Genomic DNA, 18,579 nt, shown 5'->3' with positions numbered 1-18,579 from the left:
TGTGTGCATGTATATACACACATGTGAGTGTGTGCACTAGTGTGAATGTGTGAGAATACATGTACACATGGGTGTGAGTGCATGTGAGTTCTGTGCATGTGAGTGTATACATGTGTGTGTGCATGTGAGCACGTGCATGCATTTTTGTGTGTGTGCACGTCAGTATATGTTCATGTATGTGTGTGCGTGTGTGTGCATGTGTGTGCATGCATGTGTGTGAGTGCGTGTGAGTGTGTGTGCATGAATTGGCCTGTGTGTCATTTGGATACGGAGGACGCGCTGGTGTGTGAGTGTGCTGTGTGCGTGTGCTGCCCGGAGGCTGAGCGCTCTGGAAGGTCAGCTCCCTTGGGGCCCAGATCCTTGTCAGTCTGGTTTACTGCTGAATCCCTGCCGTCTGAGGCTGTGCCCGCTGTGACACCGGCACTCAGAATGTGACTAAGTCAATGAGGCCTGCGTGGGCTTCTGTCCTGCCAGGTACTGAGCGCCAGCGCTGTCCGTGCAGCCTTAGCACCTGGAGAGTGCCCTCGGCACATGCTGCCCCCTGGGCAGTAGGGCACAGGACACCCCAGACCCCTCCTCACCTCCCAGCCTGTGTCGCTCTAGACATCTCAGGGAGGGAGAGACCTTCAAGGGAGGTAGGCAGAAAATGACAGGGATCGGGTCCCCTCCCGCCGCCTTGGCTGGGCCAGGCTCTCAGAACCCGGCTCGTTATTCTGCCTGGCCTGGGAGGACCCCACTTCACCCCCAAAGAGTCTGCACCCCCACCGTCATTTAATAGGGGACGAGCTGCCAAGTCCAGAGATGCTGAGAAACTTGATCGGAGTCACACAGTCCTGCATGGGGGACGCCCACGTTCAGACTCTGCCCCCTGGCTGGGGGCCGTCTACTCCGGCATAGCTGGCAACCCTCTCAGCCTGCCTCCCTGAGAGTGACAGAGGGTCACGTCCAACCTCGGTTCCGGGTCACTCTGCGGAGTCCCTGCGAGGCTGCTCTGGGCCCCTGTTTCCTCCTCTGATACCTGCGTGCCTGGAGATACCTCAGGAAGAGGGAGCGTGTGCCCGGGGCGGGGGGCACTGCCAGCCGGAGTCACACTGCAGGGCCTCCCACCTGTGCGTTCGGCTGCCCCGCAGCCCAGCCCGTCCCTGGTCCTCCTAAAGCTGCTCACTTGTGGCCGAGGCAGAGCTGCTCCCTGCAGAGAGGCTCCCTCCTCCCCGCACCTCCTTGTTAGTGGCGGGAGGCGATGTGGGGGGGGTGTCCACCCCATAAGGCCCTGCTGGATGCCCTGGGGTGGCTCGTCGCCCGCTGTAGCCTGCAGCGGGGCGGGGGCTGGGGGCGGAGAGGAAGCGTTGCCCCGGGGGATTCTGGGTGGCTTGTCTCCGTCTCGCCCAGTTTTCAGGAAGTGTGTGTGTGTGTGTGTGTGTGTTGGTGTTGGCCGGGCCGCAGGGGCGGGGGAGGCGGGGAGCAGGAAGCCGGACGAGAGCCGAGCTGGACGCGGACACAGGCGCACACGTACACACGCTCCCCACCCCCCGGACGGGCCGCAGTGACACACAGAAACTCACACTCCGACAAGTGACCTCAGACCCTGACCCAAGGCGCGGGCGCACCGAGCCGTGCCGGACGCAGACGCCGCAGGGCACGGGCCCGGGGGCTGCGGGCCCGGCGCAGGTCGGACGCAGGCTGGCACACAGCACTCCGGGGTGCCCGCTGGGCCCGCTGGCCGGAGCCTCCGGGGCCCTCGGGCCCAGGACCCAGCAGGCGTCTGAAGGTGAGCGAGGGGCTGCCCTGGGCTGGGCTGCCAGCCTGGAGCCGGGGGAGGCTCCTCTTGCAGGCCTGGGAGGGCAGGAATCCATCCGTCCCTCTCCTGTCCTGTCCTCCCCTCCCCTCCCCTCCCTTCCCAGCAGGCTGACCCCGGGCTTCTGTGGTGGCCCTGCCCCTCCCGTTTTCACACTGAGAGTTTTCTCTCTTCCTTCACTCTCTCTCCGTTTTCTGGTTTTCCTCCTGCCCTTTCCTTTCCTCCCCTCCCTCTGCCCTCCATCTGCCCTGGCTCTCCGGGTCTCCCTCTGTCCCCCTCCAAGCCCCCCTCCTAGTCTGGGGGGAGCCCCGGGGCCTGTTCCCTGGGCTGCTCTGGCTGCTCCTCTGCAGAGTCTCTGCCCTCCGGGAAGCGGTGCTGATCTTGGGTCTGGCTCGCCGCACCCACGGAGGAGTCCTCCATGACCTCCCCCAGGGCCAGGGTCAAGGGTGCCGTGACTCTGGGCAGCTCCAATCTGAGCCCCTTTGCCCTCGCCCCATCCAGGTGGTAGGGAGACCTGCCGTGGGTTGACACTTAGTGGGCATCTTTCTGCCCCTCCTTCCAGCTCTGGTCATGTGGGGGTGGCGCCTGTGTCACTGGGGGGCTGAGCTGGCCTCCCCTCCCCCCGGTTGCTCTCATCCCTGCTGAACTCAGTAACCCTGTGCTTGGGCCACTGGGGACAGAGATTTCTCTAACCAGGTCCCATTTGTGTCCTGGCCCTGCCCTCTGCCCTCCGCTCATCTTTTCATAGGGCCCAGTGGGCACCCACTTCTCCTGCTGCCAGACCAGCCACGGCTTGGGGGAGAGGGGCCCGTACCATCGTGCGCTCCCTGAGGGGTGAGCACAGGCCTGGGAAGCATGAAGAGCTACCATGGGAGCCCTGGCCCTCAGCCCTCTCCTGCCCACCACAGCAGGGCGCCCAGCTCTGTGGGTTTAGAGGAGGGAGCAGCTGAGGGGACTTCCTGGAAGAGGAGGCGTGTCCTGAGCGCAGGGGAGTTGATGCTCCGGTAGCTCTGTTGCTCCAGGGAGAGGTGCGGAGCGCTGGGTGAAGCCGTGGTTGTGAGAGTGGACACCGCGTTCATCGGGTGCTGCTCCATGAAGGGCTGGGGAGCTGCTGACCCAGGGATCCGTGAGTGGGTGGGGTGGTGCTCATTCACTCATTAAATACACACTCGCCACAGCCCCCTCTGTGTTGGGTGAGTCGGTGGCCTGGAGATGGAGTGGCCCGAGGGGACTCGCAGCGTTTGCAGAAGTTGAGAGAGAAACCACAGGCACCACAGGCATCTGAGCAAGGGATACCCCAGGAAGGGCTTTCTCTGCTGTGGCTTGAGCAGAAGTAAATAGAACAGAACCGGGAAGGTGCTGGAGGAGGAGCTGACCCTTGGCTCTTGTGATGGAGAAGGAAGGGCGGAGGCAGCGGTGGAGGAAGCATGGGGCACAGGGCCGAGGCCCCGGCCCGGCGTGGGACCAGGAAGTGGGCAGCTGGGAGAGTTTGGGGGCAGGTGTGTGCAAATCACAGTCTGACCTCCACCCACCCCTGCCTGCTGGTGAACGTCTGGGCTGGACGGGGCTGGGTCCCTCCAAGGTTGTGTGCCCCTTTAGGGGGAGCGTCCTGACCCCTGGATGGGGTGTGGGCTTGGAGCCTTGGTTCTCTGTGGGCAGTTCAGTGATACAAACATTGACAGATACAGCTACGGCCAGTGATCGGAAGGGCCTAGGGCCCGAGGGCAGCACAGGGTGGAGCGAGAACATGTTCCGTTCGGACCTTTGGAAGGAGGAGTAGGAGGGGGCCAGACAGGGAACTGTGTTCCTGGTGGAAGGAACAGCATATGCCGAAGCCCAGACGGATGCATTTATGGAATGCAGCTCAGTCAAGGCTGGCTGGAGCGTGAGTGGGGGATGAGTTCAAGGCCAGCCTGAGATATTCAGGCTGCCTCCCTCTGCAGCCCAGCCCATCTGCTCTTACGGTGGTCGATGCAGACAGAAAGCTATGAAGAGGGAGGCAGGGGCCACCCTGGAGGAGGAGGCTTTGAAGCAGGTTCCCGGCCCAGCTTGTGGGGCCTTGGACCCCTTCAGCCATAGCCAAGGTGAGAAAATTGTGCCAGTGACACATGGCAGTGGCTCTCTTTCCTGCATGATCAGAAAGCATAGGAGCAGATGGGAGGGGAACTGAGGCTCAGGGGTGAAGTGACCCACTTTCTAAAGACACGGCCTGACGAGTGGTCCAGCCGGGGTGGAAGCCCACGTCCACCTGGCTCCAAAGCTCTGTCTTTACCTGCATTGACCACGCATCTCATTTTGCCCAGGACAGGCCCTGTTTACCCCTGTTGCCCTGACATAGTTATTAATAGGGCTTCTGGTTTTTTGGGGTTTTTTTGTTTTTTTTGTCTTTTTGCCATTTCTTGGGCCGCTCTCGCGGTATGTGGGGCTTCCCAGGCTAGGGGTCTATTCGGAGCTGTAGCTGCCGGCCTACGCCAGAGCCACAGCAACATGGGATCCAAGCCGCATCTGCGACCTACACCACAGCTCACGGCAACGCCGGATCCTTAACCCACTGAGCAAGGCCAGGGTTCGAACCCGCAACCTCATGGTTCCTAGTCGGATTTGTTAACCACTGCGCCATGACGGGAACTCCGGTAGGGCCTCTGTTAATGCTCAGAAATGTTCTGGTTTGTATGATTAGTTATACGGTCACCCTGCTCTTACCCGCTCTGGCTGGGGACTCTCCCACGTCCCACACATCCCAGGCTAAGGTTGGCTGTGTGTTTGCCAGCTGGGCCGGTCCCTGCCCAGGAGTGCCCAGCCCCGCCATGGGCAGAGTGGGGAGAGCGGATGGGTCTGCGTGCCACCTGGGCATAGGAGAGATGGGCTTCAACTGCGGATCACAGCTGGGGCTGCTCTAAGGGGTACAGGCACTGAGTGGCCCAGACTGTGGCTGGGGGCGGAGGGGGCACTCTGTGGGCACTGCTCCTTTCCGGGATTTTCCCTCATCTGTGCACTTCTGATACCACTTCTCCTTTCCCGGGCTCGGCCCTGACTCAGCATGGCCCTGGTCCCCAGGGGTAGGCAGGGAGAGATCAGCTGGGAGGCTTCCTGGAGGAGGTGTCTGGAATGAAGTTGGGAGGTCCACAGGGCCAGGCAGCGGGGGCTCTTGCTCCCGCCTTCTTGGCACATAGTTCTTTCCTGCGAGGGACTTGCTGGGATAGAAGCCCTCAGCATCTGTTCCCCTCTCCTTTCTTACCGTGGTCACATGGCCATCAGGGCTGTGACCGTATTTCCTCTTGGTCGCAACACCCACTCTAGAGCTGCCTAGCTGAGTTGGGTGGTCAGTGTGAGGAGGGGGCCTCAGAGAAGCCCTCAGATCCCCACTGTGACCGTGTCTGCCTCTGGTGGTTGAGCTTGCAGCTGTGGTGCTGGACTTCCCGGATGCAGATCCTAGCTGTGGGATCAAGGACAAACTGCTTTGGGTTGCTGCCTCGGTTTGCTCATCTGTAAAGTGGGTATGGCAGTAAACCACACCTTACAGAGTTCTTGTGATGAGTAGATGGATGAATCCATAGCAAGGGCTCAGAAGCCAGCTGGGAAAACACACACACATGTAATTAATAAGAATTAATTAATCCTGAAGGTCCTGTTGTGGCTCAGCAGGTTAAGGACCCGACGTTGTCTCTGTGAGGTTGCAGGTTCAATCCCTGGCCTCGCTCAGTGGGTTAAGGATCTGGCCTTGTTGCAAGCTGTGTGGTAGGTCGCAGAGGTGGCTCAGATCCCACATGTCTGTGGCCGTGGCTATGGCTGTGGTGTAAGCTGACAGCTGCAGCTCCAGTTTGACCCCTGGCCCAGGAACTTCCATATGCCGCAGGTGTAGCCCTAAAAAAACCAACAAAGAATTCATTAATCCACGTCTTCATTTATTCATTAATCCCTGCTGGACGCTGGGTGGTGAGGAAGGAGGGTGTGGCCCTTGCCTTAGGGAACCCACGTGCTGGGGAGCCAGGCCTGGTGCGCGGGTGGGGGGCTGGCGTCCAGAGGTGGGGGCCGATGCCGCGTGCCCTGAGAAGTTTCTCTCTTGCCACCACCTTCGCCTCGGCACTGGCCCTCAGTCCTGGGGAGGCCGGAGCCGGGCCAGCTTGGCTTTGGAAGGGCCTGTCCCCGCCTCCCCTGAGCCACTCTGACTGGTCCTGGCCCGACAGCTTGGAGCTCTGCTCTCAGCTGATCACAGGCCCAGCCCTGAGGAAGGGCCACTTCCTCTTGGAGTCTGGGAGGCTGCGTGTCATAGACTGCGTTCTTGTCACAGAGTCTCCAAGGACCTTGTACTTGATACCCCAGGTCGTGCCCTTGGGCATGCGGGTGCTCACTCAGCCTTTCGTGTGCCTCCCTCCCCACCCTGATGGCGAACCTGTCCACCCACCCACCCACCCACCTGTCCTCCCACCCACTTTACCTCCCACCCACCTATTGTGTCTGCTCGCCTCTGACAGGCTCCATTGCTGACCCAGCCAGGCCTTACTGGGCAGTGGGCACAGAGAGTCAAGCGCCAGGCTGCTCCTGCCCTCAAGAGACTCAGGGTCAAGTCTGGAGACCGCCTGGGACAGGGCCCGGACGGGAGCCTTCTTAGGTCTAGCTAAACTCTTGCCACAGGCCCATGTGGCCTCCCAGTCCCCGAGAAGCATAGAGAGGGAGCCGCTGGCCACCAGGACAGCAGCAGATCTTTCTCTGTGGGGTCCTCGTAGCAGTTGATGCCACTGTCCACGCAGCTGTCCCGGAGCCATTCTCTGTGGGCTGGGCGCCTGAGACTCAGAGCGGACAAGCCTGGGGGCCCCCCCCGGCTTGGAGACCTCTTGCCGCAAGGCACCAGTATGTCCTGTGATGGCTGCACGGTGCGGTTGCAGGTCCCTGCACGGGCTGAGCTCCGCACTGGGCTGCCGGGAGCCCGGCTCCTCCCCGGCTCACACTCTCTCCCAGGCCAGGTGCAGTTCTGCACTCAGGCTCCTTTTGCCAAAGGCCGTGTTGCCTAGAAATGCGGCTGATGGACCAGCACACTACCTGGAGCAGGTTCCTGGGGGAAACGATTTCGTTCACTCTTTTTTATTTTGGCTGTGCCTAGGGCGTACGGGAGTTCCCAGGCCAGGGATTGAACCCACGCCACAGCTGTAACCAGAGGCACAGCAGCGACAACGCAGGCTTCTTAACCCAGTGAGCCACGACGGAACGCCAAGGTTTGTTCATCCTTTACCCACGGAGAGGAAGGGATGGGGTCCAGGCTGATGTGGAAGCGGCCACCTGTCCTGTGGAGTCAGGGTTCAGGGCCTGGTTTAGACACTGGCACAGTACCTGGAGCCAAGCAGGGAGATACTGAAGTAAAAGTTCCTTGGACTCATTCAGCTGAAGGCTTTTTTTTTTTTTTTTTTTGTCCTTTTGCCTTTTCTAGGGCCGCTCCCTCGGCATATGGAGTTTCCCAGGCTAGGGGTCTAATCGGAGCTGTAGCTGCTGGCCTATACCACAGCCACAGCAACACAGGATCCGAGCCACGTCTGCGACCTACACCACAACTCATGGCAACAGTAGATCCTTAACCCACTGAGCAAGGCCAGGGATCGAACCTGGAACCTTGTGGTTCCTAGTCGGATTCCTTAACCACTGAGCTACGACAGGAACGCCAACTGAAGGCTTTCTTGGGTGTTTTTGTTTTTTTTTGTTTTTTTGTTTTGTTTTGTTTTTGTTTTTGTTTTTTTTGTCTTTTTATGGCTGCACCCGCAGCACATGGAGGTTCCCAGGCTAGGGGTCCAATCGGAGCTGTAGCCGCCGGCCTACACCACAGCTCACGGCAACGCTGGATCCTTAACCCACTGAGCGAGGCCAGGGATCGAACCCGACTCCTCATGGATCCTAGTTAGATTCATTTCCGCTGCGCCACGACGGGAGTTCCTCATTCATCTGGCGTTTTCACAGAGGATGACATGGGCAGGGCCTGGGGGAGCAGGAGGAGGGGTCAGGACCCTCAGAGAAGCGGCCCTCGAGTAAGACATTAAAGGACAAGGTGACGTCTTGTGGGAGACCAGGGAGTGGGGTGTTCCTGGAGGAGCCAAGAGCAGGAGCAGAGGCCCGGCGCCCTGGGGCGTCCCCCGTCTTCCTGGCCAGTGTGGGAGGTGCCCTCTCAAGTCACTGCCAGGAGCCCCTGGGCAGTAGACAAGGCTGAAATAATCCGTGCGGAAAGTTGCCCCCCGACCCGCTCTCATGATGCTCCTTGGCCCTGTCGGACGTGGGCAGAGACAGTGGCCAGGGCCAGGCCTCTGGGGCTCAGGCTCTTGCTCCAGCTGGTGGTCTCTGCCTCCTGCGTGTGGCACGTGGCACGCCCTGTCTTGGTTAGCCTCTGACCACCCTGCCACAGCGTTTTCATAGTCCCTCTGTTACAGAAGGGGAACCTGGGGCTCAGAGAGGCTGGGTTCTCACCCGGGGACACACGGGAATGAAGACTGAGGCAAGATTCAGACTCAAGGGCCCGACAGCCAGGTCCTCTGGGAGACGCTCAGCCTGCAGGGAGCGGTGCGCTTTATGCCAAGACAGTCGGCCAGGAGCACGGTGGCTGTGGGAGCCCAGAGGGCGCGGAGCCTGGCCCCGGGGTCTGGGACAGCTTCCCGGGGAAGGGAGGGCAGAGATGAGGTGTGTGGTGGGTTCAGGCCAGTTTGAGGGGTCTGAGGGCACCGGGGAGGGTTGGCATCCGAGACGAGAGAGAAGATGGTCTCGAGGCAGAGCCCCACACCCCGGGGCCTTGGTTTCCGAGGCTCTGGTCTGTGCCCTTGGCCTCCATGCCCGTTTCAGTCCCACCCCAGCCGTTCGCAGGCCGCCCCCACCCCAGCCTGGTCTCATCCCTCTTCGAGTGGACACCCCGTGGGTACATGTGCTAAAGCTTGAGCTCTGTCCGGACCCTGTCCAGCAGGGCAGGGCCTGCTCGTAAAACCGACTTCCTTTAGGCTTTGGGGAGCTCGGAGGGTCAGAGGCAGGGGGTGAGGCAAGGTGGGCAGTGTGGACGAGAGCTATCTGAGGCTCTGGGACCAAGGAGCTTTGCTGCAGCTCAGGTGAGCTGGGGGGTTTGAGTCTTGGCTCTGCCACACAGTGTCACTGGCCCAGTGACTCAGCTGACCTGAGCCTGATGTCCAACTTTTGGTCTGTTCCCAGCCTCCCCACCAAGGAGAAGGAGTTGCTGTCACCTCCAGCATCCTCGCCTCCCCAGCCAGGGCCTGAGGAGCCTCCGGCCGTCTTCCCCCGGGGACCTCCCCAGCCCCCGACTCCACCTCCCAGCCCCCCAGCGATCCCCCCAAAGCCTCTGCGCCCGCTCCCAGAGTTTGGTGAGTGCCGTAGCAAAGCCTAGGGATCTGGGTGGGTGGCCTGGGATCAGGCTGGAGGGGTCTGCTAGGATGCAAGGGTCCTGCCACCCACCCACCCAGTGTGGCCACGGACAGGTGAGCATCCTCCCCTTCATCCTCAGCATCCTCCCATCTGAGCTCCTGGCGGGCAGGTGCAGGCAGAGGGCTGACTTCCTGAGTTGCTGTGGCTTAAAGTCCGGGACTGTTTTCCAGGGTTGGGGGGGGTTTCCATTCCTTGGATTGTCCAATTTTCTTTCTTTTCTTTTCTTTTTTTTTCTTTTTCTTTTTCTTTTTCTTTTTTTGTCGGGTTAAAGCTACATTCGCAGCATATGGAGGTTCTCAGGCTGGGGTCTAATCGGAGCTGTTGCTGCCGGCTTACACCACAGCCACAGCAATGCAGGATCCTTAACCCACTGAGCAAAGCCAGGAAATGAACCTGCAACCTCATGGTTCCTAATCAGATTCGTTTCCGCTGCACCACAATGGGAACTCCTGTCTGCTTTTCTTGAGTCTTGATTGTTTTTCTTTCTTTCTTTCTTTTTTTTGTTGTTGCTTTTTAGGGCCGCACCCACAGCATGTGGAGGTTCCCAGGCAGGGGGTCCAATTGGAGCTGCAGCTGCCAACCTACGCCACAGCCACAGCAACACAGGATCCACTGAGTGAGGCCAGGGATCGAACCCGCAACCTCATGGTTACCAGTCGGATTCGTGTCCGCTGCACCACGACGGGAACTCCCTTCTCGAGTCTGGATTCTTGTTGCTCTCTTTAGCTTTTTAAACACAGTCCCTGCCCTGACCCGCGCCCCCCAAGCTTGCTGCCTAGTCAGGCCTTCCTGTGGTGGCCCGGCCCAGCCTTGGCCGCCCCCTAGTGCTGTCCTGCGAGGGCCTGGGAGTATAAATAGCACTTCCTGTCTCTTGTGCTGTTTTTGAAAGCCAGGCCAGGGTGGGGGTGGGCGTGTGTCTTAGTCTGGTGGGGGGAGGCCGGCTTCCTCGCCTCTGAGTCTCCCCCACCCTCTCTTTCCCCAGACGACTCTGACTACGATGAGGTCCCTGAGGAGGGGCCGGGGGCCCCAGCTGCCGTGATGACCAAGAAGGTGGGGCAGGCAGTGGGTTTGGGCCGTATGCCTGTCGGGCGTGGAGGGCGGGCCGCCCAGCTGCCTTTTGTGTCCTGGGGACCCCCGGTTAGCGAGCGGGCATCCCGGTCCCCGGGGCGTCTGCTCCTCCTCACCGTCTTGCCACCCAGGGCCCCGGGGGTGCTGGGGGCTCTGATCTGGGCTGCAGCTCCGGTCTCAGCTGCATCTGGGTGCTCTCTCCCTTGGTGTTCGAAGCACATCTGACTTGGCGTGTTTGTCCGTCTGTTTCTGTTTCACTTTCTGTGGCCCCACGTCACCCTCTCTCTGAGTGTCACGCGTCTTTCTGGGTCCCTTCATCTTTCTGACTTTGTCTCTGACCTGGGCCCGTGCCTGCCCTGATTTTCTCTGTCCGTGTGACCCCGTCTCCCCGGGTCCCTGTGCAGCCTGCCGGCAAAGGGACCGTGAGGAAGCATAAGTGGGGGTCCGGGACAGAGCAAACAGCGGGGGTGTGGCAGCCCCTCGGGGTGTGTGTGTGTGTGTGTGTGTGTGTGTGTGTGTGATCTGGGCCTTGAAGGGGAGCCTGACACTGAGCGGGTCTGGGGGGGCAGGAGGAGCGCCCAGCGAGCCAAGTCCCACGGGCCGTGCGTGTGGCCAGTCTGCTGAGCGAGGGGGAGGAACTGTCCGGGGACGATCCCGGGGATGAAGACGAGGACGACCACGCCTATGAGGGCGTCCCCAAGTGAGTGTCCACCCCCTCGGGGGTCCTCCCGCGGCCACCCTCCCCCCGACGCCCGGCCCAGCCGCTCCGTCTCCCGGCCGCCGCACTCCCTCTCGTCTCCCCGCAGTGGTGGATGGCACACCAGCAGCCTGAGCTCAGCCCTGTCCGGCAGCCTCCTGACCCCTGAGCTCCCGCCTCCCCCCATGGACGGGCCGCCCGTGAGCCAGGACCCCAGCCCCGTCCCACCAGTCATCAAGGCTGGCTGGCTGGACAAGAACCCCCCGCAGGGGTGAGCGAGGCCTGTTGGGTGCTCTGCGCGGGGCGGGCTCTAGCATGCTGGTACCGCGGGAGGCGGCCAGAGGGCACGAGGTTATTGGAGCAGCTCTCCCTCCAGGCAGTCTGCAGCTCCCATCGTCCCCACCTGACCCGTGTGGGGGATTCTATTGCCTGTAAAACTGGGACCTCCTGCTTGGCGTCTGATTTCAGTCGCTCTTGTTGCAGGTGAAGTCGGTCATCTCGGGGGCCATTTGGGATCCTTTCTGGGGCTCGGCTGTTCCTAACTTTGCGTGTGGCTGCCAGAGGGGACTAGGGTGGCCCAGCCCCTCTCCCTAATCCCCAGGCCTGTGCTCTGTGGTCCTTCTGCCTCTCCAGATCTTACATCTATCAGAAGCGATGGGTGAGGCTGGACGCCAGTTACCTGCAGTACTTCGATAGCAACAAGGTGAGGCCCGTGTTCGCAACCCCGACACGGGACCCAGGCGAAGTCCCTGCCTAGATGAGTCCCCACCCGTCCCATCCGACTCCTCGAACTGTGTCCTCCAGGCCCGCAGGCCAGCCGGGGCCTTGGTCAGCGTAGAGGCTGTCACTGACACCGGGAGATGGGCCCCAGCCCCACAGCACGGCTCCCCTCTCTCATCCAGGATGCCTACTCGAAGCGCTTTGTCCCCGTGGCCTGCATCTCCCGAGTGGCTGCCATTGGGGACCAGAAGTTCGAAGTGATCACCAACAACCGGACCTTCGCCTTCCGGGCAGAGAGTGACGGTGGGGAGAAGGCTGGCGTTCGGCCTGAGGAGTTGGGGAGGAGGGCCGGGGCCCCTTTGCTCCCCCCATCGGCCCAGAGAGGCGGGAGGCCCCCCCCTCCCCCCCGCCGACTGGCTCTGGGCTTGAGACGCCAGGGAGTTCGCAGAAGCACGCGTCCCTGCTTACGGGGGAAGCAGGCTCAGACAGGCCCGGTGCCCTGCCCTGCCCGGAGGCCCAGCTGGGATTGCAGCCTGATCTTGTCCAAGTCAGAGAACTTGGAGAGTCCGAGAAGGGCGGGCTGGTCCGGGCGGGTTTTCTGGTGGAGGTGTTGCCTGAGGAGGTGGCACGGGGAACCCTTAGGAGGCTCCCTGCCAGGCTGAGCTCCAGCTTCTCCCTTTGCCCTTTGCCCACAGCCGAGCGGAAGGAGTGGATACAGGCTCTGCAGCAGGCGGTGGCCGAGCAGCGTGCCCGGGCCCGACTGTCCAGTGCTTATCCATTGGGTGTTGGAGGCTCAGAGCCCCCTGACCGCGCGGGCAGCCTGGAGCTACGTGGCTTCAAGAATAAACTCTATGTGGCCGTGGTTGGGGACAAAGTGCAGCTTTACAAGAACCTGGAGGTGTGACTGGTTGAGCAGGCCGCTAAACCTCTCCTCTGCCCATCTGATCCTTGCACTCCACTCGCTGCCCACCTGGTCCCGCAGCCCCGCCCTTTCTCTTCCCCCCTTCCCCGACCCAGCCCTTTGCCTGCCCCCATTCCTGCCTCTAGTTCTGATCCCCTCTCCTGCCTGGTCCCTAGGCATTAGCCTCTTGTCACCACCTGGCTCCTGTCACCCCTATTTACTGCTGCATAGCCTCTCATCTGAGGTCCATGTAGCCACGCCAGATTCCTGAGCCCTGCCTTATCTCCTTCCTGGGCACTTTCTTTTTTTTTTTTTTTGTCTGTCTTGGGCCGCTCCCACGGCATATGGAGGTTCCCAGGCTAGGGGTCTAATCGGAGCTGTAGCTGCCAGCCTACGCCAGAGCCACAGCAATGCAGGATCCGAGCCGCGTCTGCAACCTACACCACAGCTCACGGCAACACCGGATCGCTAACCCACTGAGCAAGGGCAGGGACCGAACCCGCAACCTCATGGTTCCTAGTCGGATTCGTTAACCACTGCGCCACGACGGGAACTCCCCTGGGCACTTTCTAATCCCTAAAGTACCATCTCCCTCCTCGGGCCTTGAGCTCCACCCCCCAGGCCTTGGCCTCATCCCTCTCACCCACCTGCCAGGAGTACCACCTGGGCATCGGCATCACTTTCATCGACATGAGTGTGGGCAACGTGAAGGAGGCAGCGGACCGGCGCAGCTTCGACCTCACCACCCCCTACCGCATCTTCAGGTGAGCCCCTCCCCGGCTAACGGCGCCCTCCCTCCCTCCAAGCTTCTCCTTCTTGCTTGCGTGGGAAGCTGCCCCTTCCACCACTGTCCTTCCTTCCCGGCCACGCTGCTCCCACACGGCCTTTTGGCACTACCCGCTTGCCCTGCTGAACCCTGCTGCCCACCCTGCTACCTCCCAGGTGCTTGTCTGCCACTCAGAGTCGCTGGAGATCAAAGGCTTCTCTTCACCCCCGGTCTCCTGCGCGTCCTGGGTACTCCACCCTGAGCCTCAAGACTCTGCCATCTTGGTGTCCTCTGTCCTCTGTCCCCTCCCTGGACAGACTTGTCCACTCCCAGGCCTTCGGCCGCCACCTCTGAGCCCTGTGCCATGCCTGGGTTCAAATCGGGTGTATCAGTCGGCTCGTCTGCCCTGACCGAATGCCACAGACTCGGGGTCTTAAACAACAGGTTTATTTCTCACGGCTCTGAGGGCTGCAAGTCCAAGGTCGGGCCGTCGAGCTTCGTTCAGATGAGGCCTCTCTTCCTGGCTTGTAGACGGCCGCCTCCTCACCGTGTCCTCACATGCCTGTGCAGGTGCAGAGAGCAAGCTGTGGTGTCCTTTCCTTTCTTTATAAAGAAACCATAAAAAAAAAAAAATAAATGAAAGTAAATAAATAAATAAAACTTCAAAAAAAAAAGAAAGAAAGAAAGAAAGAAAAACCAGCCCGTCTTGGGTCCCTGGCCTTAGGATGTCACTTAACCTCAGTTCCCTCCCTAATAGCTGCCTTTCCAAGTGCACTCGCGCTAGGCTTGGGGGCTTCAACCTATGACTTTTTGGGGGGACACGATTCAGTCCGTAACACTGGGAGTCCATCACCGGGTCACTGATGCCTGGTGCGCCGGGCAAGTCTCTTGGCCTCTCTGTGCCTCACGTTGCTGTCTGTGCGTCAGATCCCGGCGGTCTCTGTAGAGCTGTCATCTGACGGGGTGGCCTCGTCACCCCCCACCATCACCTCCTGGTCCTTTGCGCAGAGTGCCGCTTCCAGCGGGGTCTCCCCCTGAGCTCTCAACCCGTACGCCGAACAGCTCTGCGGCCGTTTCCCCCCCGCTCGCTGTGCCTCCCAGGCCCCATCTCCCCCCAGAGACCTCGCCACCCCCGTGCAAGCCCATCACACACGCGCCTCTCCCCGTCTTGCCTCCATCACTCACCTCTGTCTGGCCCCTCACTTGTGGGGCCTCTGGCCTGGCGCCTGCCTCCTCACTCTTTGGCTCTCTGTGATCACCAGAGGAGGCTTTTTTTTCCTTTTCGTTGAAAGCCAAGATTTTATTTGTTATTTCTTGCATTCAAAGTAATGTTTGTGTGTGTGTGTCTGTGTGCGTGTGTGTGTTTGTCTTTTTAGGGTCGCACCCGTGGCATATGGAGGTTCCCAGTCTAAGGGTCCAATCGGAGCTGCAGCTGCCGGCCTACACCACAGCTCAAGGCAACACCGGATCCTTAACCCACTGAGCAAGGCCAGGGATCGAACCGGTGTCCTCATGGATACTAGTCGGATTGGTTTCCGCTGCGCCATGACGGGAACGCCTGAAGTAATCTTTGACGGACGTCTCTGGCTTAAGATTCTTTGCCGTCTTTTAACTGCCACCCAACCTCGACCAACCACTTTCTGGAATTTTCCTTCTTTTTTTAAAATTATTTTTATTTTTTTGGGAGTTCCCCTCGTGGCACAGTGGAAACGAATCCAACTAGGAACCATGAGGTCGTGGATTCGATCCCTGGCCTCACTCAGTGGGGCAAGGATCTGGCGTTGCCGTGAGCTGTGGTGTAGGCCGACAGCTGTAGCTCTGCTTTGACCCCTAGTCTGGGAACTTCCATATGCCACAGGTGTGGCCCTAAAAAGACCAAAAAAAAAAAATTATTTTTTAACAGTTTTATTGTGGTATATTTGGGAGGTAATTAACTGCACATATCTAATGTGTGGAACTTGATTTTTTTTTTCTTTTTCTTTTTTTTTTTTTTGCTTTTTAGGGCCGCACCTGTGGCAAATGGAGGTTCCCAGGCTAGGGGTCAGATCAGAGCTACAGCTGCCGGCCTGCACCACAGCCACAGCAGTGTTAGATCTGAGCCACATCTGTGGCCTGTGCCACAGCTTGTGGCAATGCTGGATCCTTCAGCCACTGAGCAAGGCCAGGGATCAGACCTGCATTCTCATGGAAACTAGTCAGGTTCTTAACCTGCTGAGCCACAATGGGAACTCCTTGGAGTTTCCCTTCCTTGTAGGTTTTACAGATACCTGCCCAATTCCCTAGTTCCTCGTGGTCATCAGTTTTAATTAGGTTGATTTGGTGTCCACCAGCCTGACGTATGTGGATGCAAGCGCACAGAGGCATAGCGCTTGGCTAAGGCCTCGGCAGGTGTGGCATAAATGCTAGGCCTTCGTGCCAGAGGGCATATTCTTCAGCACCTCCCGGAAAGCAGTATCAACATCCTTTATGTCTCCAGCAGCAGTGCCTTCCTTGGCCATGGCAGTGGGTTATGGGTGGATCTGAATCCTTCCCCCGCGCCCCTGCTTTCTAGGGCCGAACCTGCGGCATATGGAAGTTCCTAGGCTATGGGTCGAATCAGAGCTATGGCTCTTCTGCCTACACCACAGCCACAGCAATGCAGGATCCAAGCAGCATCTGCAAACTACACCACAGCTCATGGCAACGCTGGATCCTTAACCCACTGAGGGAGGCAGGGATCAAACCTGCCTCCTCATGGATGCTAGTTGGATTCATTTCTGCTGCGCCACAGTGGGAACTCCTGGAGCTGAATCTTGAATGCGCTTATACGACTTGGTGGCAGCAGGGAAGGAAAGACCCGGGGGGATAACATCTCTGTACCCCCACTCCACCCCCCTGAAACCCTCTGCTGCTTCTCTGTTGTCCTCTGGGTGCACTTCGCCCTCCTCTGCCTGACACAAGCTTGCCCCTCTCTGTCTCCCAGCTTCTTTTCTGCCTGTACACCCATCCCTCCTGCAGGCCCTGGAATGCCCTGTGTGCCATCCTGTCCTTTTGCACATGCTGTTCCCTCTGTCTAGTAGAACACCCTTCTCGCGCTTCACAAGGCTAAGCCTTGCTCATCTCTCAAGTCTTAGCTCAGGTATCATTGCTTTCCAGCAACCTTATCTACTCCCTGGTGGGCACAGAGTCTCTTCTGCCCCCTCCCAGACCCCCCCCCATTCCCACGTCTCTCAGGATTGGGGTGTCCTCACCTTAGACCATGCCCACCCTCCCCACAGACCCTGGGCGCCTCCCTCTTCTGCCCATGAGCTCACCTGCCTGGTTCTTCTCTCTTCCATGCTGTGGCCCACCCCCCTTGCTGCTCCCAAGTCCCCCTGAGCCCTTGCCCACCAGTCCCCCATCCCACTCCTGTGTCCCCAGCTTCTCGGCCGACTCAGAGCTGGAGAAGGAGCAGTGGCTGGAGGCCATGCAGGGAGCCATTGCGGAGGCCCTGTCTACCTCAGAGGTGGCTGAGCGCATCTGGGCCGTGGCCCCCAACAGATTCTGTGCTGACTGCGAGGCGGCCCAGCCCGACTGGGCCTCCATCAACCTCTGCGTCGTCATCTGCAAGCGCTGCGCAGGTGCGTGGGCGCGGGGCCGGGGTGCTGGAAGATGGGCCGCCTGGCTGCCTGCAGGGACGGGGGAAAGGCAGTAACAGCATCGTTTATGAAGCTGTGCCTGGGCACCAAGCGTTTCCCACCATGAGTAACCTGCAAGGCAGGGGTTCAATTTGTCACGAGTCGGGACCCCGAGGCACAGAGAGGGAAAATGGCTCCTCAGGGTCACCTGGTAAGTAAGTGAGTCTGGATTTGAACTCAGGCCTGTGGGCGTCCAGCGCCTCTGTCACCTCAGGGAGCGCAAGGAGGCCAGGTCAGGCAGGGCTTTGCACGCAGAGGGAGGCGCTGGTGATTCATCGGAGGGGCGTGGGAGGCAGAGTTGGGAGGGACGCTGTCAGATTTGGGCTTCAGACTCTGGCCGAAGCCAGAGCCAGGCAGCTCCAGGCCCTCCCTGCTGCAGGGTCCTTTGCGGGATCTGGAGCTGAGCAAGTCTGCAGCCTTCCAGCCCCAGCTCCCCATCCCCCCTTTCATTTCACTGGGGTTTAGTCTGTGCTCGCCACGTGCCAGGCTTTGTTCTAGGAGCCAAGACTAGACCCTGAAACCGTCGACATTCCTGCCCTTGGGCAGCTTACATTCTAGTGGGGAGAGGCAGAAAACACATGCCCAAACCAGTCGAAGTGTCCGCTCATGACAAGGGCCAGGTAGAGAATGTGTTTTCGGAGAAGCCCTCTCTGAGCATGTGACAGGTCAGCTGAGATCTGAAGGTCAGGACGGAGCCAACCCTGGGGAGCCCGTCTGGGCAGAAAGAGCAGCTCGTGCAAAGGCCCTGAGGCAGGAACCAGCGGGCCCTTGAGAAGAGGGAGGCACGCGGGCCTCCGAGTGGATGGGGGAAGGGGGAGGGGAGAGGCAGGAGGTGAGGCTGGAGGAGAAGCGGGTAAGGAATCTGGCTCTCATTCTGCCGAGCCCTGACAGGGTCCAGAGCTGGGGTTTGTACTTCAAGAGATCAGTCACTCCGGCCAGACGGTGTGGCGAGTGGCCTGCAGAGGGCCCGGCAGAGCTGTAGGGACCTTGCTGGGAAGCTGATGCAGGAGCCCAGGTGATGAGTCCAGGGCTCAGTTTTGTGCCCAGGGCAGGGTCTGTGCCTGGATTCTGGAGCTGCCGGCCCAGCCCCGGGGTCCTGCCTGTGGTCTCTCCCTGTCTGCCCCCCTGGGCACCCTTATGACCCCACGTCCTGGCCCTCTGCCTGCAGGCGCGCACCGCGGCCTCGGCGCTGGCGTCTCCAAGGTGCGGAGCCTGAAGATGGACAGGAAGGTGTGGACGGAAGTGCTCATCGAGGTGGGGAGCCAGCTGTACTTGGGGTCTGCCTCTTGCGCTGCTGCCCCTCACCAACCCCAGCGCCCTGGAGCTAGACCCTCGGGATCCTCTAGTGGGTGGGATTGTGGAAAAGTCCATTTTTGGCAAAGTCAGCAAACTGGCCGTTGAGCTAAGAATGTTTTTACAATTTTCAAGGGTTGCCAAAAAAAAAAAAAAAAAGAAGAAGAGGGGTTCTTTTGTGGCACAGCCAGTTAAGGATTTGGCATTGTCACTGCAGCGGCTTGAGTCGCTGCTGCCACATGGGGTCAGTCCCTGGCCCAGGAACTTCCTCACTCTGCA

General features: G+C 59.9%; 1 protein-coding gene across 7 annotated transcripts in view; it reads left to right on the top strand.

The window, feature by feature from the left end:
• ARAP1 (ArfGAP with RhoGAP domain, ankyrin repeat and PH domain 1) overlaps positions 1 to 18,579 on the top strand; it is a 63,143-nt gene that overhangs the window by 25,825 nt on the left and 18,739 nt on the right. For 5 of the 7 annotated variants that reach the window (XM_047754147.1, XM_047754144.1, XM_047754148.1 and 2 more), the window contains 10 exons: positions 8,969 to 9,138; positions 10,182 to 10,249; positions 10,837 to 10,967; positions 11,074 to 11,235; positions 11,598 to 11,667; positions 11,867 to 11,987; positions 12,380 to 12,582; positions 13,240 to 13,349; positions 16,751 to 16,950; positions 18,176 to 18,261. In XM_047754147.1, coding sequence (XP_047610103.1) covers positions 8,969 to 9,138; positions 10,182 to 10,249; positions 10,837 to 10,967; positions 11,074 to 11,235; positions 11,598 to 11,667; positions 11,867 to 11,987; positions 12,380 to 12,582; positions 13,240 to 13,349; positions 16,751 to 16,950; positions 18,176 to 18,261 — 1,321 coding nt within the window. Of the gene's footprint in view, positions 1 to 1,436; positions 1,769 to 7,695; positions 8,869 to 8,968; positions 9,139 to 10,181; positions 10,250 to 10,836; positions 10,968 to 11,073; positions 11,236 to 11,597; positions 11,668 to 11,866; positions 11,988 to 12,379; positions 12,583 to 13,239; positions 13,350 to 16,750; positions 16,951 to 18,175; positions 18,262 to 18,579 lie in introns of those variants that run through there. The other 2 variants (XM_047754149.1, XM_047754150.1) reach the window with 2 other exon arrangements.

This window comes from Phacochoerus africanus, chromosome 11 (genome assembly GCF_016906955.1).
Source record: "Phacochoerus africanus isolate WHEZ1 chromosome 11, ROS_Pafr_v1, whole genome shotgun sequence".
Taxonomy (NCBI): domain Eukaryota; kingdom Metazoa; phylum Chordata; class Mammalia; order Artiodactyla; family Suidae; genus Phacochoerus; species Phacochoerus africanus.
The sequence above is the reverse complement of the archived record's forward strand: the minus strand, read 5'-3'. Positions and strand labels throughout refer to the sequence as shown.